The 21,872-nt window shown below is 40.7% G+C and overlaps 2 protein-coding genes across 3 annotated transcripts; both read left to right on the top strand.

Moving 5' to 3' along the window:
- Positions 1-419: 419 nt before the first annotated feature.
- HCCS (holocytochrome c synthase) lies at positions 420-6,574 on the top strand. 2 transcript variants are annotated; one of them, XM_086617231.1, is made up of 7 exons: positions 420-452; positions 975-1,124; positions 1,869-2,017; positions 2,667-2,815; positions 3,912-4,031; positions 4,819-4,905; positions 5,160-6,574. In XM_086617231.1, the coding sequence occupies exons 2-7, from the start codon at positions 1,010-1,012 to the stop codon at positions 5,356-5,358; spliced, it is 819 nt and encodes a 272-aa protein (XP_086473357.1). In that variant the 5' UTR covers positions 420-452; positions 975-1,009; the 3' UTR covers positions 5,359-6,574. The 2 variants fall into 2 exon arrangements, with proteins under 2 accessions (XP_086473357.1, XP_086473356.1); XM_086617230.1 differs by lacking the exon at positions 420-452 and adding an exon at positions 603-651.
- A 7,326-nt stretch (positions 6,575-13,900) lies between these two features.
- On the top strand, positions 13,901-20,453 carry RWDD3 (RWD domain containing 3). The gene is given in 3 exon segments (XM_086617534.1): positions 13,901-13,985; positions 19,176-19,616; positions 20,377-20,453. Coding segments are annotated over 3 exon segments (603 nt in total).
- The last annotated feature ends 1,419 nt before the right edge of the window (positions 20,454-21,872 follow it).

The raw sequence follows: 21,872 nt of genomic DNA, 5'->3' as shown, positions 1-21,872 counted from the left end.
CCGCTCCGGTCTGGGGGTCGGTAGCCGTGCGCAGTGGCGGTGACCCCGCCGCAGCCGCAGCGGGCAGTGCCCAGCCCCGGGCCGGTACAGCGAGGCGGTGCAGCACGCCGCCTCTACGGCCGCTCCGGGGAGCGCCGCCACGCCCGCCCGCAGGCGGCACTGCGCCCTGCCGCGGCCGCTCGGCCCGCAGCAGCACCCGGTGCGCCGCCCTGGCGGAGCCGCGCCGGCTCGGGGCCTTCGGCCGGCCTCCCCCGCCCTGCAGGACGGCCGGCCGGCCCGCCCCCAGCCAGGGCCCGCCTCCAACCAGGCCCCGCCGCTGCGGAGGCCGCGCCGCCGCAGCTCTGTCCCCGCCCCTCCTGGCGGCGGCGGGCGCAGGCGCGGAGCGGGCCAGGGGCGCCGCGTTCTCGCGAGTCGGGGCCCGCAGCGTCGCGCTGCGCTCGGGCCGGGCGGAGGTGAGGAGGCGGCGGCGCCGGCTCTTCTTGGGGACGCGCCGCACGGCGGCAGCGGAGAGAGGCGAGTGCTGAGGGAGGGCGCGCGCGCCGCTGGGCCAGGCCGGCGGGGCGCGGAGCGGAGGTGGGCCTGACCTTGCCCGCGGGCCGCGGGGTCGCCGCGGTGTGTGTAACGGTGCGGCGGCGTTCCGTGAGGCGCCAGGTGGGTGTTGGTGGCGCCCTGTGCGGGCCCGGCGGGGCTGCGGCGGGTTTCGGGGTGCGGGCAGAGCCCCCCGGCAGCGGGCGTGAGGAGGCGGGCCGGGCGGGGGCCGGGGAGGCGCCGTGAGCGGGGGTTACCGCTGGGCAGCCCCCGCCTGCGGTCCCGCACCAGCTCGGTCCCTGGCAGTCCTGGTAGACGCTGTGGGTTGATGTCTATCTTAAGACGATTTTTAAAAAAATTTTTAATTTGTATCTGTGCTTGTATTCACCTTAATAAATAACCAGTGAGGTTTTGTATTACGGTTGTTTGGGTTTTTTTTTCTTTAGAAATTTGATCTAAAAAGAGCCGGTGTGCAGAAGCCATGGGTTTGTCTGCGTCCTCCCCGGCTGCTGCAGGTCAGTTGCCAAATGCATCCAAGCAACATCAGACGGCGTCTCCACCTTCAGAATGTCCTATGCATCAGGAAAAAATGAGCGGTAATTATTCTTGAAACTTAAATGACATAAACTTTTTCATGGAAAACAGATTGAAAAAAATTTGGGGAAAAAAAAAAGATTGTGCAAGTAAAAATTTCGAGTTTTTCCTGTAGCAAAAATAGCTCTCAAGTAACTTTTCATGAATAGGAATTTACCAGAATAGAACGCGAGCTGCTGTGTCTGTAGCGACAGTAGGTGCTTGCTGTAGAACCTGTGGGTCGCTCCTGATGGTCACTCACAAAAGTCCTGCAGATCTGTTCTCATCGAGTGGTACACCCACAAAGGGTTAGGGAGCTTCAGGGGCCACTACAAAGATGGTAACTGGGAGCAGGTGGTGATCGCTAGAGAACATGCATCTGGAAAAGGGCAGCAGAAGAGTGGAATAAGATGAATGAATGGAGAAGGAGGACATCAGGTCTTCTATTGACACAATTAACACATGTTGGATTAATGTTGCTGTGGAAATCTTAAGTAAATGTTAAGTACAAACAGTTTGATATAGGAGCCAGCATGGGATGGAGAATAAGCATTCAAGGACTACATAAGAAGCTTACATCTTACCATGGTGCTGGGTCCTAAAACGCAGGAAAGAGAGCAGTTAAAACTGTTGCAGAGCTCAGCAGAAAAAGCGAAATACCAGTTTGTATTTATATGAGAGTTCAATGAACTGTTTTCCATTTCCTCTCATGTCTTAAGAGTTTTCATTTTGTAGCAAAATAGATACTATTTTTCCCTGTATTTCAGGTTGTCCAATGCACATGAAGACTCCTGATCATAGAAGTGAGAACACAGACGATGTTCCTGCACATCAAGAAAGAGCATATGAATTTGTAGCATGTCCGGTGAAGTCTGGTGCATCTCAAATGAAAGATGACATAGATCCTAGCAACATGGTAACTTTTGCTTGTTTCAGATGTTTTCTTCATTCTTGTTTCTTCTGAAATACTATATCCCCAAAATGTAAATAGTGATACTACCTAAGGTGGAAACTCTGGCAAATAGTGTTATTTTTAAATTTTTCACATTGCTTTTTCTGATTTTGTTTGCGAATATGTGTATAAAAACAAGTTACATCTTATTTAACATTACCTTCTTCAAATTGACATCTTTTTGATAAAAGGCGATGTCCTGGTTTCGACTGGGACTGAGTTACAAACTGGTGTTCCAGTTTGTAAATGTCTTTTGCTGTCTGTCTGTTAGTTACATGCATGGTTCTTATGCTACGTTAGTGGGTTTTAGGTTCTACATAATAGCAGTATGGGTGAATTCTGATTCAGGTCTCTCCAAGATTTCCGGATTTACAGAAAGTACTGCTTTTTTGAAAGTTGAAGTTTAGACAAAAGGGTTCCTTTAGTCTTCAGATGACAAACTCGTGTCGTGTGCAGAGTTCTCCTGCAAAAGAGGTAATTTTGGTGGACTTAAATAAAGGCTGAACTTCTTGATCTTTGTAACAACTGAGTGATTATGCTTTGATTTTTCTCAAACACTGTAACAAAAAAATTCTGATCCTCTAGTTTGTTGTTGATTCTCCTTATTTTCTAGATGCCTCCTCCAAATCAGCAGCCATCCCCAGATCAACCATTTCCATTGTCAACTGTTAGAGAAGAATCTTCCATTCCTAGAGCACATTCTGACAAGAAATGGGTCTACCCTTCAGAGCAAATGTTCTGGAATGCTATGCTAAGAAAAGGGTAAATACACTGTGAATTACGAGGTGGAGTTTGCAAGCCTGAAATCAATGAAGTAATATCATTAGTTATTATTCATCAATGTTTTTTAAGAGTTTGTGGACTTTAAGCAGTAAATAATTTAACTAACTCTTAAAAAAATTACTACATTTATAAACAGCTGGTCTGAAAGGCTCTAGTGATCAGCAAGATGGTAGGGAATGTCAGGCAACTGCCACTAGCTCAGAAAATTTTCTTAAGTCAGTGCATAGGCATAGACAAACTGCATGATTGCCAGCTTTCAAACTGAATCAGCTTCACGTTAATCCTATAAACTGATAGTAAAAGTTCTGTAATTGTGAGAACATCTAACTTGACTTTGCAAAGTTGCTAAAAATGTGAAAATTATTTGGCAAGTAGATGTTTTCAGTTTTTACAAAAATGCAGTGTAGGCAAGATCTAACTGAATGATAAATATTTCTGTGCTGCTGTTTCCTTATTCTTTTGTAATTACTTGTCATTCTTAAGCGAATCAACTTTAAAGGTGGCTGCTGTTAAAACAATGGTTGTTCTTTGTTTTACGTATCAATATTGTTCTTAAGACAGTGTGTCATAAGCAGTCTCTATTGAACACGTGAGTTCTGATCCTGTAAACACTTGAATATGTTCAATGTTACACCTGTTGAAAAGGAAGCATGCATGTAGTCATAGTGCAGGGTCAGAGAGATGAAAGGTGTTTCGAAGTGTATGCAAAATGTATTGAATATAGGACTCCTGTGCATTAGGAATGCAAGTAGGATTTTTCCTGAGCATTTTTATGAATACTGTACATGTGCAGATGTGTTTTGCACACTGATAACTTTCTGATCCAGCTAAGGTGTAATTTAGCTAACTAGAATTTGTGGATCTCTATGATAATGACTGTGATAACTACACTTTTACACAGAAAATGCAGTTCTCAAGATGCTTAAGGAGATGAGCCAGAAGTTTCCACGCTTGCTTTGTGTCTTTGCATAAAGCCTTAAATCTCTGGATTCAAAAGCTCATCAGATAAACTGAGGAAGGTGGAGTAGTTATGCTGTAATGCTTGTAAACTCTTTTCAAGTTCTTATTTTTTTAGGTGGCGGTGGAAAGATGATGACATAACAGGTGAAGACATGACCAACATTATTAAGATTCACAACCAAAATAACGAGCAAGCTTGGAAGGAGATTTTGAAGTGGGAAGCTCTTCATGCTTTGTACGTACATATGAAATGAAAAGCAAACCCTTTGGTTTAGCTCTTGCTCTTTAGTTTTTGTAGAAATATTCTGGTGCTACACATCTCAAAAGTTATGGTCTTGTAGGAGCCTGTGTTTTGATGAATCTGAAGGAAGATTATCCAGAAGAGCTTAAGTAGAACTGAATAATTATTATGTTGATAAAACTGATGAGCATTTTGGTGATGTGTGTGTAATGTGGATTTGCAGAAATCAACTTCTTACTGTATCTATTTGGGCATTATTTAATTGAAATCTTTATGTTATGAAAAAAATACGAGCTGTAAACTTAGATTCAAAGTTGACTGGTGTAAAATGAACTGTCACTTTTCAGGGTGGTGTAGTCCCTGTTCCTAGAAGAGAGAGACTAGTTAAGCATTTTGTGAGTGGAAATCATCCTCTGAAACTCCATGATCTTTGTTACACAGTAGTTTGGATTATGGATTACGGTTTTCTGTTCTTCCGTCTATTAAATCTGTGGATTAGATTCACTGAGAACTGCTCTGTTGGTAAGTTAGAACGATGATGTGGAGCGTATGAAAGGTACTTTATTGTACCAGAAGTAAGTGCTGTCAGAAAGTAGGGGACTTTTCAAACCTTTTAAAAAAATAACGCTGTTTTAGATCACTTGTAATTAATCTTTTACTGTTGCTTTTTCTCTTATTTGTTTTTTCTGTTACTGAAACAAATTACCATAGTAGTTTAAACATTTAAAATAAGACTGTTTTAAAACGTGAAAACTATTTTCTTCTTTAATTGTGTGCACAGGGAATGTCCATGTGGACCATCACTGATGCGGTTTGGAGGCAAAGCAAAGGAGTATTCACCAAGAGCCAGAATACGTTCATGGATGGGGTACGTGGGCAGGAAAGAAATCTTCTGGTGAGGTGGGAGGGTAGGGAGACGTGTCTGAAAACATGGTGTAGAATTAATTTTAAGATATTTCAGAACTGGAATTGCAAGTTATAATTACTAGAGGTAAAAGTACTAGTGGGGATCTTATGCCGGTATCTGGATAAATAAATCTTCTTAAATAGGACTTTCATTCCCTCTCCCAGGTTCATAATATCCATTAAAATATCTACATGGTCTATTATCTGTCTTTCCAGATATGAACTTCCCTTTGACAGGCATGATTGGATTGTTGACCGATGTGGAAAGGAAGTGCGATACGTTATTGATTACTATGATGGTGGAGCAGTAGATAAGAACTACCAGTTCACTATCCTGGATGTTCGCCCTGCATTTGACTCTCTCTCGGCTGTGTGGGACAGAATGAAGGTAGCTTGGTGGCGGTGGACTTCATAACTGCTCCCGTGGTGTAGAGTCAAAAAGTAAACCACTTTCCTCCCAGGCTAAGGCTAAGTGAATACTAGGACTTGAAATAGGAGTTCACTGCAACTGTTGTTACTTTCATCATCACCACTGTTCTTTGGGGGTGGGAAGAGAGGATGGGGAAATGCGTTGTTAAGTACACCGATGCTTTATGGTGTTTTGAATAAATAATAAAGTTATGGTAGCAAAACCATGTTTCTTAATTTTCTTAAGAGCTGGGAAATCTTAATTCTTATTTTGTTACAGGTTCCACATAAGCTTGCTGTCTTTTTGTTTCATGACTCCAGAGCTACACCAAATATGTTAGGTTTCTGATTCTGACTGGAGTTTTGAGTATTACTTAAAATAGTGAAAACTGGAAATTTCATAAACTGTTTCACATAGTTACAGTGTTGGATGAATAAAGAGTAGATCTGGACTGTTTCAAACTGCATGTTTTATTGACTGTATAACACCTTGTATTTATTTTCACATGGGTGCTTTACCTGTTGAAATACGTGCTTCCTCAGAAAACTTTAGTCAAGTTTATTCTCTGAAAGGAAGTATAGTGTAGTATGAGTATTTTTAAAGGTATGTTAAGTTGAAAATAAGGAGAATATACTCATGCCTTAATGTGCAATTTATCTTTGAACAGAAGAACATCTTTTAGAAGCAGGAAATGAGTCTCAGTTACTTTAAAACAACATTTCTAAAAGGAGATAAATTTGATATTTAATGGCTATTTATTTGAGTATTTAAAAGGTTGGTTTTCTGACATTAAGAAAACTGTATTTTAGCATTTTCATGTCTTTAATGTGTGTCTCATGTAATGCATTCAGGACAGAATTAAGCCTTATTTAAAGAAACTGTCATGCAGTGCATCTGTATTTTGCATCTTGACTTCATCGACTGTACCATAGTGTGGCTTTTTTATATAATATGGAATCACACAGGGGTGTATGACTGCACAGTCGAACGCGTTTCTGCATGGTGATTACAGTGAGGCGTGCTACAGATGTGGATATAACTTGGCTAAAAGGGTATCAAAAGTGCCAAGATAGAAGGCTGACTTGAGCGTTTTCCAAGCGTGATGCATGTTAATGCTGTTTGACTTAAAGATTTCATTAATGTCTGTGCTTAATAAGGGAAACTAACTTTTTTTTTCTAAGTTTTCCACTGTAATAGCTTTAAATATACATGGCTTGGTAAATTTCAGGTGCCACATACCCCTGAATTTAAATTATTCCTCCCTTTCAGCATATATTACTCTCTAGAATGAGTCCTCCATGTAAAACACTTGGGAATGGAAGAAATAAGAGAGTATCACATTGTAGCTTCTCAAATGGGAGAAGCTTCCTTGCTTCCTTCTTGAAACTTTACAACTGGGAACCAGCTGTACGTTCATTTTCTGAAAGTGGTTATTTTTAACTGACATTGGAACATTGGAAGCCTTTGTTTTTCCTCCTTTTTTTTTTTTTTTTTTTCTTTCTTCCCTGAGAGGGAAGCCCCTCAAATGTTTCAGTCAAGTAACTTCCCATTTAGGAAAAAAATTATTCAGAGAAGCTTCCCTATTTTGAGGTACTAATGAAGAGGAATGGTTCCCACTTCAGAGGCAACTGTCCTACATGGTAGGAATAAATAATACCCGGAAGAGAAAACCGGGCTCTTACCCCTGTCCAGTTTCCTCATTCCTTTTTCACCTTTCTAGTGATTCATTTACGTATAAATGAAAAATAGTTTGGGGTAAAAAGAAAAAACCTCTGAGTATGCAATGTATATATGATAGAGATGAGAAATGTGTGAGCTTGTATGAAGCATATCTGATAATGAAAGAGCTGCTCCTGTCTGTTCTAACTGTAAAGACAGGCTTACTGCTTTTTGGGGTGGTTTTTTTGTTTTATGTATACATTTGGTAACTCAATATACATGGAATTCTTTATTTTCACAACTAAATATGGAAAGGTACAGCAATGTAGGGAGTGCTTCAGAAGCTTCAAAAGAATGAGTTTGCTTTGTTGATTTCAGAAGCGTGACGTTGAGTGCGTTATGGAAATTGTAATTGCTGCTAAATCTGGTGAAAGGTGTCACATGTCACTTCATGCGCTTGACCGTCTTCTGTTATGTTCTATCTCACGTAGATTCAAAATTGTTCTTTCTGTGCTGCTGTTAATGACATGTACTACTTTGTCATCAAACAAAAAGGTGCATCAAATAAATGTGCTTTTCTTAACTTTGATATTTGGTGATCATATTTTTAGCTCTAAGAGTTATTAAGATGAGCTCTTGCATGTGTTGTATGAGATCATAGTCTGTTACAACTAATCACCTCTTTGAATATGTACTACTCATTTATTTTGGTGAGTACAGAAACAAAAATCAAGGGCTAAATTCAAGAGTTTGCCAACCAAACCAGCAGCTCTTAGAATAAGAGCATATGACAACATATATATTAATCCTGAGTCTGGCTAACTTCTGAAGAGAGGAATGCAAGGAATTTTTTTTTAAATAATCCTCGAAGTGTAAATGAAAATAATTCATTTCTACAAGCAGTAAGACTTATGTAAACATGGAGTTTTGTCTTTTGGGTTTGGGTTACTTTATGCATGATGTTAGCAGTTCATTATATAAGATGGATGTCAAAGTGATTAGAATTCTGATGTAAACTTGAAAAAATGATTTAAACTGATGTTTTTTACACATTGAGAGGATGTTTTAACTGTAAAACTATTGTTTAGGCTAGATTAAAGGTAAGGGGTGTGTCTGTGTGTGTGTGTATGCATAAAAAAATACATTTATATCCCTTCTTTTTAAGTATAGAAAGGTACAGAGAGTTCATGAAGCTCAAAAAAGTGTAGTAGTACCTTCATCAGGCCCTTTCCGGGAATTCTGCAGCAACATCAGGTTCCCAGGCCCAGTCAGGCTGAAACAGAAGTTCAGAACCCAGCATCTCCTGCAGCATCCCTGCCTATGACAGGGAGGTTGGATTAGATGATCTCTGAGGTCCCTTCCAGCCTATGCCATTCTATGATTCTATCTCAAACCAGGTTAACCTTGTGCACATGCAAAAGGGAAAACGTGGACATTGTCACTAAAGCAGGACCACTTTTTAAATCAGTTTTGTTCTGCTTTACCGTGTTGAAGCCCTGCTTGACCTATTGTGTTTGACGCTTTGCAGCTGAAGATGCATTCTTCAAGGATGTCATGGTGCTCAGAAACTACAATCTCTGTGACTGATAGATGGAAAAGGACTCTGGTATAACACTCCAACTGCAATCAGATCTTGGGTCATACAGGTGTAGTCAAAAGCAGTACTAATCTTTGTTACCTGGAGCAGGAGACCATTCTGCATTCAAATACCTGGTTTTGGCTTCTTGCCGTTGCATCACTTCAGGCAGCCAGTTACTGCCCAACGGTTAGGGTGCCTGGCACCATGCTGCCAGTCTAGAGGGGCACTGAACATGTGGCTGCTGCGCCTACAACATGAGTGCCCTGTAATTAGCGTGTAATTCACATGTTTCTCCTTCTGGGATGCCTGGAGTTCCTGGACTCATCCTATAGCAGTTTAGAAAGAGGAGCTGTAGCTTTTCTATCACCTTTTGTTTGTTTATTTATTCTACTTATTTATTTTCCTCTCCCCTAGAAACAACTGTGCTCCTCCCTTTCATATTACGCCAATGGTTCTAGCTTCAGTCTCTTTAAGAATTTTTCAGCTAAGCCTCAGAATTTCTGCCCTGCTTTGCTGTAGAAGAAAGAGTCTGTGTGCTGGTAAGATGGTATTTGTGTCCGTTGTTGATTGTTGCTAATTTTTTACTGCCAAAGCAAAGTGTTCTGGATTACCAATTTTTAATTATGATGTGAAAGAGGTATGCAGTTTAGCGTGAAATGGGACAACAATGCTGTCTGATGTTTACATGATGTATTTACTATCAGGACGTTAATGACTTGAACTCTGTAAATAATTATTTAAAGTCTAAAATATGATGATGAACGTTCTGCCTCCAGAACACTTGAGAGTGGTGAAGGATCTCTTAGTGCTCTGAAAATGATCATAAATAGCCTGTCATCTTACACACTTCCATTTTGTTTGCTTAACTCTTGTGTCAAAGTGTAGGGGAATGATGGCTAACGTGCTGAAGTTCAAAAGATGGAGGCACAAATACTAACGTTGCTGTAGCTCCATAGCTAAAACCAAAGGGACTGGTAAACTAAGGAGCACTGCCTAATTTTTGGACTCTTACACTGTTGTGGTTTTTATAGGGGTAGAAACACTCCTTTCAAAAGCGACACTCCTTTACTGGTTGAAGAGATCTGTCCCCAACATTTACTAAATTAAATGACACTTTAATCCTTTGTCTCCCTTTGCTTACACCTGGAGGAAAATCCATATAGGAAGGTTCCACAAGCAGATCTACTTGATGTGGAAGCTGAGCTTGGAGGGCAGAATAATGCTATCTGTGCTTATGTCTTCAGTATCACACAAGTATCTTTACATATCCACTTTTTAAAATGCACACAGCATTGCTAGTTTTCAACAATTTTGTGGTAGGCAGCTTCACACGTTTTTACTCTTACTGGAAGAAAATGTGTTCTAGTTATTATTCTGCCTTACTTTGTGCAAGGTAAATTGCAGGCAAAGATCTATATGCAGTGAATCAAGTAAGTATTGATTCTCTTGGCAATGGTAGTATTAGTAGGGACCTATGGTCATACTAGGTATGTCATTTTGTAAAAAGCATCCTTTTTAGTTTGCATTGGATGATTAATCACCTTTATATGTATCTCCTTCAAAGAAAAAAAAAGGCTTGCCAGACTCCTAGAGAAAGAATTTAAAATTCTTTTATGCACATGACAGTTGCACCTATTTGGTCTTACTACTTTTACATGGAGTTGTATAGAAGCTTGTGGGCAGAGTAGTAGCCTTGGCTCCAAACTTAAATGTGTGGCCTTGAGCACGTGTGAAATCATGCATTATTTACTACTGGAATCAGTGGGAACAGTCCCACTGATTGCAATGGTGGCTACTCACAAGACGTCTGCATGTTTGCAGCATGGGTACATATTTTTATGACTGGAATCTGAATGAATCAAATTTTCAAAGGATAATGTAAATTTATTGGAAGTATTTGGATTAGGCCCCATTATTAAGCCCCATTAAAAAAAAAATAAGTAAAAGAATAGCTAGCTTCCTTTGCTGACGTTCAGTTTGGACCACAGCCTCTCATAAAATAGAAACCATCACGTTTGTTTTCAACATAGTATGGCCAAAAAAAACCCGTTAAAGACTAAGTCATGACTTTTGTTTTCCAGTATTTTGTCAATTTTGTGGTAATTACAGAAAGTTTTAGCTATTTTTCTAAAATGCTGCTGCTCTTGCCTTCAGCTTCTGAAGACTGCGACCCCATAAACTTTCTGTCTATAGAGATAGCTAATGCTTTAATTGATCATTAGTAGACTTTCAAAATGAGTTTCCATCTGCCAAAAGATTAAGTGTCTTAGGGAATTGACTTAGAGCAGTTTGATGCATGGAGGATAAATGCAAGTGCCTTTAAAAAGCACTACTAGACTACAAATCCTTGAAAAAACTTGTTTCTAAAACACTTAAAAGGAAAAGTAATAGAAAATATTTTTCTTTGAGTTGTTTTTTTCTCCAATTAGAGAAGGCTTTTTTCAATATATCAATTAGAATTCATTAGCTCATTTTCAAAAGCCAAAGAGCAAAACCTCATGAAAATGTTGAATTTAACCTTAAAACAAAACACGCAAATTTTGGAAGCTTTAATTTGCAACGAAAATTTTCTTTACATGAATTTATACCAACTTGAAAAAACATATGCTTTGGGCCGAAAAAAATGATGAAAACTTTTCTACTAGCTGTACTTGAGAATAGTGAGGAAAAATATCTCCATGTTTTATCACAATTTTTTACAATTACAGGGGTTGCTTCTGCTTCTGTTTTCTTTAAACATTTGCCTTTTAGCTTATTTGGAGTGATTTTTACAGGTTTTCATGTTGCTTTCTCTCTGCCATTTTTGTACAAGCCACTTTCGTGAAACTTCTACCATTGCGGTAACACTTACAGTTGTTACCACAGAAATAACAGCTTTTTTCTTAAGTATCTGGAAAATCAGTGCTATTTAACTCAGGTAAGAACAGTTCTAGATATTAAGAATACCATTCTGGCTTCATTGGAGCTGTCAACATTGTTGTGGCAGAAAATATAGGACCTGCAGCTGTCCTACAACAGTTCTGAAAAATGGACGTGATTTGTGTCGCTTGGGTTAGCCATCACTCCTAGCTGTGGTTATGGGTTCCTCATGTTTATCTTGTGTCCCTGTCCTCTTTCGGCTGGGACAGAGTTAAATTTTCTTTTTAATAGCTAGAATAGCGCTGTCTTTTGGATTTAGTATGGCATTTATTACGAGAAGAATGTTGATAATACACTGATGTTTATGTTGTTGCTGAGACATTAAGGACTTTTCAGCGTCTCGTGTTTTGCCAGTGTGTAGGTGCACGACAGGCTGGGACGGGGTCCTGGAGTAAAGGACCTGTAACTCCTAGCTTAGCGTTTGATCTTAGATTTAGGATTGAGGCCCAAATCGGCCACTGGAATATTCCATATCATGCAACATCATGCCCAGTACATAGATGAGGGCTGGCCAGGAAGTTTGAGGGCTTGCTCTCACACTCTCTCACTCTTCTGGGATTGCAGTTTAAGGACTTATCTGTTTTGGGATCACTAGCCGGGACAGGCTGGGCATTGGTCAGTGGGTGGTGAGCAATTACACTGTGCATCGCTTGTTTGTATATATTAATGCAATTTTTATATATTATCATATATTATTTATATTATTATTTTTATAATTATTACTTTAAATTTAATTTGTTATTAACTTGTTCTTATCTCAACCCACGAGTGTCCTTCCCTTTTCCCCTTTAATTCTCTTCCCTTTTCCCCAGGTGAGCGAGCAGCTGCATAGGTTTTAGATGCCGGCTGGGTTAAACCACGACAGACCCCAAAATGGGCAGCTGCAGTGATTTTTAGACTCCTCCCAGTGGTCCTTTAATGCCTTCTAGAGTACATGCTTTTAGGACTGCTTATAGTTGCGGTAGCTGGGACGGCAGGGTGGCTGGCATGGAAACGATGGTAAAAAGACGTAGATGGGTGTTGCAAATAGACATTTTTTTTCCAAGTGTCTGTCTACTCCTCCTCTTTTATTTGCCACTCAGGTTAGGGAAAGCGAGTCTAAATGCACAGTTTTATATATAATCACTAGTGGCTGTCGAAGCAACACCTAATTGATTTGCACCATAATTATAGTGAGTGGAAAGCAAACGATACTACTTTTGCAGATAACCCTGTGAGGATTAATCTTACCTATGTATGAAAGGTTGCATTCTGTTTGCCTTGTCAGGTAAAGTGGAAAATACTGGTATCGTCAGTGGCATATCGATTTATGACAGGATGCTGGAGCTGGTTTAATATAGGCTGACTCTAAAAAGCAACTTTTTTTTTTTTTTCTAAACTTTATTTGCCACATGTTCATGGGAAAGCATCCATTTAGAGAAATGGATATGGCTAACGTTACTGTAGCAAACGCTGCAATGTTTGAAGAAAATCATTAAAAAAAAGGGGGGAAAATAAGATCTTGACTTTCAATTGAATAATAATGGAATATGAAGGCCAGATTGTAACTGTAGAAGTTCATTTCAAATTTAAATATTTAGCATTTTCACTAGTCTGCGAATACAAGAAAATTTATTACATTAAGATGGAATTTAGATCTTTGACATGAAGCTGATATTTTCATAGCGTGAAAAATATCAAGCTGACATTATACTGTCTCATTTGATGACTTCCAAATGTCAGAGTGCAGTAACTTATTCATAGGGACCTCAATGCCTTGTGATAGTGTCAATTTAAAAGACATTTACATCGACTTTTTTATTTAAACATGTAAAATGGAATATGCAAAGTGGATGAGGAGACGGGGGGAAAGACCAGGGGCAAGAAAGTTCTTAATAAAAGAATGAGGCACTTTTCAGGCTAATTTCCACTGAAACCTTCTGACAGCTGCATGGACTACGACCCGGCAGTACATCTGACAGCTCCTGTCTTCTTTCCCTTCACGTTATTTCCCTCATTCCCAGCTCAGCACTCTCGTTTCTTGTTCCTTCTACAGAATTTAGGGGATTAATACCTCGGACAGGGCAGCTGGGGGGGCAGCGCCCCTGCAGACGGCGGCCATTTTGTTCGTCGCTGAGGGAGAAACGATCCCTCCACCGCCTCCGGTGCTTACCCGTCGCCGTTCGCTGCCTCGGGAGATCTGCCAGGGCTGCTCGTCACCGCGCCTTGCCGCAATCGAGGGGCAGCGCCGGGCGAGGCCGTCGTAGGGCTCGAATGGTCCCGCGGCCGGCAACAGCCTCCCTGAGGCGCGGGGCGGGGTGGCGGCGGCACCCCCGTGCCGGCGGCTGGGCTCGGCCCCGCCGTCGGCAGGGGGCGCCGCCGCCACCCCGGCCCGCGCGCGCAGCGGCGGCCATGTCGGAGGCGGCGTTGGAGGAGCTCGCGGCTCTCGCCGCCATCTACTGCGAGCCGGACGCCTGCGAGGTGCTGGCGGTCTCAGGTGAAGGCGGCAGCGCTCCGTTGCCGAGAGCCGCGGGGTCGCTCAGCTCGGCAGGGTCTCACCGCGCTGTCAAAGCGAGACTCGGCGGCGGCGGCGCAGCCGGGGACGTCCCGCTGCCCTGCACCGGCCCGCCGCCGTAGTGCTTCCCCGGCCCGGCCCCGAGAGGAGGTGCTCCGGGACCCCTCAGGGTGCGGGCGGGAGATCTGCCCAGCGGGGCAGCGCTGGCTTAATCACTTGTTTTTAAGGGAAATTTTTTATGTTTGCTGTGGGTAGGGAGGGGGGAAGATTGGTAGTGCTTCCGTCAGCAGCGGAATGCTGTAGGCTCGGAGTGCAGCAACTGCAGACCCCTTTACTCCGCGTTTTCTGCACCAGCCGCTGATCACAACATAATTTTTTCTTTTTTTTTTTTTTTTTTCTTTTTTTTGAAAGAGATTACTTTTGTCAGTCCGTGCGGTCACAGTGCTGTGAAGATGCCCCTTCAGCAAGGGAGAAGAAATCTCAGTAGTCCCAGTGCAGAACAGCAGTTACTGCCAGACTTAAAGTGTCAGTTGGGATATGCAAGTGCTGCATGTCTGTTCAGATCCAGTGTCACTTACTGTTCCCTGGCGTCCTGGGAGCTGTTGCAGCATGCTGCCCACCTCCCAGGAAAACAGCATCCTGCTGGGTGGACTGCAATAAAGTCGCAGAGAATGCTGTTAAAAATGGATCCAGAGGCCTGCCTTCAGATTTTGTCTGCATGTGTATTCAGGCCAAAAGGACTGGGATTGATAAGGAAACACTTTTTTACTGTGAGGATGTTGAGCACTGGAACAGATTGCCCAGAGAGGTTGTGGAGTCTCCATCCTTGGGGATGCTCAGAAGCCGTGTGGACGTTGCCCTGGGCAGCCTGTTGTAGGTGGCCCTGCTTGAGCAGGGAAGCTGGATGAGGTGACCTCCACAGGTCCCTGCCAACCTCAGCTGTTCCGTGATTCTGTGAAAATAACTTAGTGCTGCTTTGGTGTGGCACTACGTGTGGCTACTCGAGTGACTCCCTTTAACTAAAAAGTTACTAAGAAATTAATCTAATAAACCTCAAACTTTTATTTGAAAATAGATGTTGAAATAGATTTGCACAGGACAGCAAGTGGTTACTTGAAAAGAGGACTTTTTGTCTAGACAGTCTCAGAGGGGTGAAAGCCTTGGTGTGTGCATGGAGCACAATTAACTGGGATAATCTAAAAGCAGGATTTTGTGTCTAGATCTATATGACACCTCTTTCTCCAGTGTAGGCAGGTAGTTCTGCCATTTTATTTTTTTGATTGGTATTTAGAGGTGTATTTTTAAAATATGATGGATGAAATGTTTTGACTGAGTTTTATTTTCTTAAAATCAAAAAGTTCAGAGATGTTGTTTCAAGCATAGTTTGAAAATAAAGTATCCGGGCTTAACAGATGTTTATTTTAAAAAATGTGAACGTATCTGAACATTGCATATGCAGGTCTGTTCCTCCAAATCTGCTAGAGAAATACACGCACGTCCTTCCCTGTGCTTCATGTACAGAAAAATGATTTTGTGTTTATAAGTTATCAGGATGTAAAAGACTTAGAAACCTTCCTGGAATGTAAAGTGAAGTGCCACAAGTGCATGATAGAAACAGGCCATGATATTTATATTGATGTTATGTGGCCTTGCAGGGCCTTTAGCCAGGCTGTGTTCGTGATATGTTAGGATCGTGCATATCTGGTTGATTTCCGTCATTTTCTGCTGGAATTGAAAGGATCGTTTACAGCAATGATTATTGGTAGTTTTCCTACTTTAGGAATTTACTTCTCTTTTACTTTGGAGCTATAGAATCCTTTGGTTGGTATTCAATTAACTTTTGCTGTATTCATTAGCTTATGTTTGTTTTATCTCTTCAAACCGTATACATTGTCATTGACAAATGGTGCACAGAGGTAACTTCCAGTAAGACTGTTACGTTATGCTCTCTCTAATACATTTAAGAGCCATTTGCGTGTAGATCCACAGGATCAAAAAGGAGGCCATTGGGGATTTATGGTTTTGAGGAATGTAAGAAAATGCTTTTGCAGATCTCTTGGTATGCTAAAAACTTTGGCTTTCTGGAATTTAATAATGAAGTATTCAGAATGTAAAATATGTTTTTCTCAAAACCAATGCATTGATGAATTTAAATAAACTAATTACAGCATATCTTTTTTACCTTACATATCTGTTTAAAAAGATTAGTATTACAGATAGAAATCCATAATTTACTTGTTAATCTGTTCTCTTCTGCTTTGCTCACCAAGCTTGCTATAAAAATATATTTATATATTCTAAGCTTGTACATTAGTAGGTGCCATTTTCTGAATTTAAAAATAGATTGCATGTGTTGCATAAAATGCCTTTGGGCAGGAGAGGAGGGGGATATCTGTCTGGTTGACATGGAACATAAGAAAAAATCTGAAGTATGCTAGAGCTAAATATACTGATAAGCATGCAGCTATGGGGGAAAATGAATTAAAATGTGTAGAGTTTAGTCATATTAGCACATTAAATGCTGACAGAACGGCCATACCCACCCTTTTATTTCAGAAATAATCACCATTTTGCCATGAAGACAACTCAGACCTCGTAGCATGTGCAAACAAAGGGAATATTTCTTTGGAGCCTCATTACGCAGGGCGATGGTGGCTCACTCTTTGTTCTGCCAGCCGTCTGCAGCGCTGGCGCAGAACATGGACGCTGGGATGTTTAAATAAACTTCAGAGGCGGTAGCCACACAAATGCTTTGAACTGATTCTTCTGTTTGAGAGCGAGTCTGAAGCAGATGTAAATGAGCACAGCGGGGCTTTTCGCAACGGGGCGGCGTGACGCACCTTGGGGTGCGAGGCTGCGCCGCTGCCTGTGAGTTAGGTTGTCATCGCAGGGAAAGGTGTGAGGTGGCTGCAGGTTTGAGAATCTGATCGCTGCGGCAGGAGGCCTTTGCCGAAGGGGCAAGGTTGGCCTTCATGTTTATCCCTCAGTTACCTCTGAGTTGGTGAGATCCGTTACGACAAGCTAGTGTAAAAATCCTAGGAGGATTATTGGAAAGGTAACATGTTTTTCTGTCACTGTAAGTAAGCTGGCAATAGAGTGGTATTCTTCAACTCATTGATCGACTGTGCATTTTAAAATTTCTTGTTGACTGTGCCATGGTCAGATGTGTGTGGAGACCCTCCATGGTGGCCAAGAGGGTGCTGGGAGTCCAGGAGGGCTTTTCTTCTTTTGTGTGTGTGTGTACTGAGCCTGGCATAATGGCAGAGGAGCTGTCATTGCTGGTGCCCAGTAAGGAATGTTTGCTAGGGCAGCAGAAGACAGAGATTGGAAAGGGAAGGCTTGAGGTCCTCCTGCATAGCTACTGCACGTGAGTGAGTGCCACGTGCTGCCAGATGGACACTATGGTGACTGGAGTCTCTTCCAAGGCTGGTGCGTTTCTGAGGAATAAACTTGCCTTAAAAATAGTCTGGAAACTTTCATAGGGTCTTAGAAGACTGGAGACCAACTCCTGTTGGTAGGGAACGAGGCTTTGACATGTAGTTCCTGTGGGTGTGGACATGGTTGGGTGTAATTTCATTTAATTCACTGGATTTGCGTCCACTGCTTTCAGCACTGGATTTGACTCTGTTTAGGTAGCGAAGTTTTGTAGATGTTCGGGGACTTCTTTATAGTAGCGCTAGAGTTTGATTATTGGGTTTGAAGGGTTTGCTTATTTTATTTTGTGCCTGCTCTCACCTAGAGAGTTCTTCGTATGACCAGCAAGGAGGTTTGGAAACAAGCCCTTGGCTAAGCTCTCTAAAGTGCTTCTGTCTGTCTAAGTCACTTTTAGGTTCTTTCACTTATTTAGTAGGGTTCAAATGTAAAATCATAGAGAGCACTGGGGTTGGTTAGCGGCATCAGCAATACTAATCAAACATAATTCAACTAACTGCCACATAAAGGAAGGTAAGATAAGGCAGGGGGATAAGACGGCAAGTCACTTCAAAAGAGCTCCTCTGAAACTCAGCTCTGCTCTAATCTGCCTTTCAAATCTGGCTTGTCCTGCCCTCCTAACAGTGAATCAACCTGACATTTTAACAATTTTTTAAAGAAAAGGGGTGAAGTGTTTCGAATGCATCAAAGGGGTGAAGCAGAGAACATCTGAAGAAGATCATCTTTTATCTGATACCCTTTTTCTTCCTGGCAGAGGAGCAAAAGTAGGTTAGGTCTTTGTCCCCGCTTTTCACTTTATGAACTTCTGTATTGTTTTTCTGTGAAATATGTTTTAGTCAAGAAGGTTTTATTGTAGGAACTACTGTACATAACTTTAATATTCAGCATCTTTGATTATGTGATTTGTCAGGAGGATGTGGTCTTTTGCCCTTCCTGCTACATACTGTATGTGTCCTTTTCACTCTGAAAATAATTCTATTCTAAAGTAGACCAACAACAAGTTTTGAGTAGATATGCACATGTATACACATATATTTTCATAAGTATAGGCATATATATATATGTGAATATCAAGGGTCAGATGTACAACAGAGATGTTTTCATTATATCAGTCCGACTGTTGTAAATGCAGAGAAGTTGGCAGAAAAGAATTAAATGCATTTTCTCTGAAAGTTGTAGGAGACAAAGAATTTGACTTTTTTCTTTCCAAGTCTCTCTTTAAGAGTGGAACTGCTTTTGAGGGGTTGTCTTAAAAAATACTCAGTACAAGTCTATTTGCCTCGTGCTAGTGTTGATGTAAGAAGTCTTACAGACTTCTCTAGGAGCAAAGTTAGGGCAGTGCTGAATCCATCCTGAAAAACCTCTTTTTGGTTGTCCTTGCTGCTGCTGTTGAGCTGTAGAAACTGACTTACGTGTTTGTAAGAGAGACAGTTCTTTATTACTGGCTTGTCTAGACTTTGAAAGAACCAAAAGGTGTGAATGCTTTTTAGAATGTGTTAATAACTTTCCTTCTAGTATGATATGGAAGTGTTTCATTTCATTTCAGGATTTCCCGCAAGTCAAGTATTGCTTGAGCCATTGGTTGCAATCCCCCACCCCGCAAAAAAATCCGCACTGCTTGTTTTATATAGAATGACAGTCATTTGAGCTGAATTGTTAAAGAAAATAGCATGACTTAATAATGTATATGTATGGCAACTTCGAGCAAACTATTAATATTTATTTTTTGGTACTTTCCAGAGACGCATGGAATCACATTTAGAATTCAAATCACCGCGAAAGAACTGCTGGGTACAGATGTGCTTTTAAAGCTCTTATTTCATTTACCAGTTAATTATCCATCAACTCTACCAGATATTTCTGTTAGTTCAGACCAGCTTACACGGGCCCAATGTATGGACGTGAAAGATAAATTACTTGAACAAGCAAAGAAGCATCTTTCTGAACCCATGGTGCATGATCTGATTCTTTGGATACAGCAGCATCTTAAATATGTCATTAAGCAATCAGCAACAGTTTGCAATGAAAAAGCTACTTTGTCAAAAGGAACAAGTACAGAGGATGATGGTATCTGGATGCTCCTTTTGCATTTAGATCACATGAGAGCAAAGGCAAGATACGTCAAAACTGTGGAAAAATGGGCTTCAGATCTAAGGCTGACTGGAAGACTGATGTTCAGGGGCAAGATAATATTGATTCTTCTTCAGGGTGACAGGAGCAACATTAAGGTGCGGGAACAATGAATGTTGACTAGTTCTATTGATTTACCACTGAAACCTATGTGCCTGAATATTTTGTGTGTGTTTTTCTAAGATTAACAATTTTGGAAGCAGATTGATCATTAGGAGAGTAGGAAGGCCCAACAACTTTATTCTATATTTAAGAAAAAGAAGGTACGCTTGAGAAGGAAACCAGTGATACCTGTAGACCTGTGACCTGTATTGCTTTGCTTCCCACTGTAATTATACCCCTGTATTCCCTGTGTTTCCTGACTGTAATATGCCTAGGTTCAGCCTCCTGTGTTTCCCAAATGCTCCAAAAAATAGAAAATTTGTGATGAGAAATTAATAACAGACATATTTCTAGCTTATTACTAACTGTCTCTTTCCTTGACTTAGACCGCATGGTGCTTCTAGTATGTGCCTGGGCTTTGAACTTCTTGTCTGTACTTACGAACTCATGCTGCATTAGGCAGGTTTTTGTGGTGATATTGGAGGAGAATGTTTTGACTTTTCAAACTCATGTTCTCTACATCACTTAAGACTATGCTTAACTTCAAGCTGATGAGTAGAAACAGACAGACACTTTTTGGGATGGTACTTTCAAAGTTTGATTGCTATGTTCTGAAAAAAAAATCTGTTTCTTACAGATTTTTGCATTTTACTAAACTTCAAAGATTCTAGGTGGCATTTAATATTTTGTTCTTTTTTTTGTCATTTAGGAGTACTTGATTCTTCAGAAAACTTCTAAGGTAGATGTGGACTCAAGTGGAAAGAAATGCAAAGAGAAAATGATTAGTGTACTATGTGAGACAAAAGTACAGTCACAGCATAAAAGGTATAATTTAGTACTGTTGTGGATAGAAAAGTAACAGAATCGATAATTACATTCTGACAAATCTAGGCATATTCATGAGTTTCCCTTTTACAATGTAGGTTTCAGACGTTTGAAGTCGAAGAATATTCAACACTGGATGAGCTACAAAAGGAATTTGAAGCTGCAGGACTTACAACTATTTTCTCTGAGTTTGTGCCTCCTCTCTTAAAACTAAAAGAAAACTCTGGACTCTGACCAAAGCAGTAGTTGACTGCGGATGCTGATGGAAGATAAGATGCTGAAGGACTAATTTGGCAAACAATGTTAAAGCTTTTCTGCAAAAAATGCCAGAAGTAGCCATCCTCCTGAAAGAAGGAGAAGGCATTTCATACATTAAGAATTGATAAGTTTTTGAAATTTCTGTATTGATAACTTTTCACAAGGAACATGGAGTTAATTGTGATAATTGCATGACAAGCATGAGAGATTGGGAATAAATCATGTTAAAATAATAGACTTCTAGTTAGACTCTGTTTTGCAATCCCTGTTTTTCAGTGGTTTGTTTTTTATCTGCCATGGTAGTGTTTTTCATAATGGCCTGCTAGAAAGCATGATTAATTTTGCTTTGAAAGCTTATATGAAGATATTTCTGTATAAAGCATAGCAACCACAGATTTGACTATGTGAGGACAGCGTATACTTAATATCCTTTAGGTGTTCATCTGCTAACTTCCTTCTCTGTTTATTTGACTATAAATGCTAGACTGTTGATTTAAAGAAAAAGTTCATGTCACTTGAGGCCTGAAAAAGCTTAGAAGTGTCTTTTTGAATGTTAGTTTTGATTGTAAAATGTATAAAGGCAGCCAAGAAGAGAATTTAAATTCATTAAAAAGCTAAGGTAAAGCCAGTTGTAATAGTTTCTTTGATAGTTTACAGATTCCTTGTTGCACTTTATCTGGTTCTACTGTCTGTGCATCTTAAGATATCTTGGGTTCAATTAAACTGTCAGAGCAGTATATATACAGACTTCAGTCTTCTGTCTCTCAAGACTTCTGTCAAGTCTCCTGTCATTTTAGAAGCTGGTAAGTTATAACTCCCTATTAAAATTTCCCTACCTTTAGCCTTTTAGCCTTTTTTTTTTTTTTTTTGATTGGTCAGTGGTGTTGGCTAGCTTAAAAATTTTTTATTACTAGTCTGTTTTACTTCAGTATGATGTTACAAATTATATACAGCATTTTTACAGATTAGGTTGTGCAAGTTCTGTTTGCCTAGGGAGAATTGTATACTTATTTCTTATGATTAATTATTAATATCCTTTGATTTCTATTTCACCTGATACCATTCTCTAGCAAGACTAGATAAATTGTCCAGTAGTAAAAATTTTGAAGTCATGAGCTTCTC

The sequence above is a fragment of the Tauraco erythrolophus genome, chromosome 10, assembly GCF_009769465.1.
Source record: "Tauraco erythrolophus isolate bTauEry1 chromosome 10, bTauEry1.pri, whole genome shotgun sequence".
In the NCBI taxonomy this organism is placed as follows: domain Eukaryota; kingdom Metazoa; phylum Chordata; class Aves; order Musophagiformes; family Musophagidae; genus Tauraco; species Tauraco erythrolophus.
This window is presented reverse-complemented; position numbering and strand designations above follow the sequence as displayed.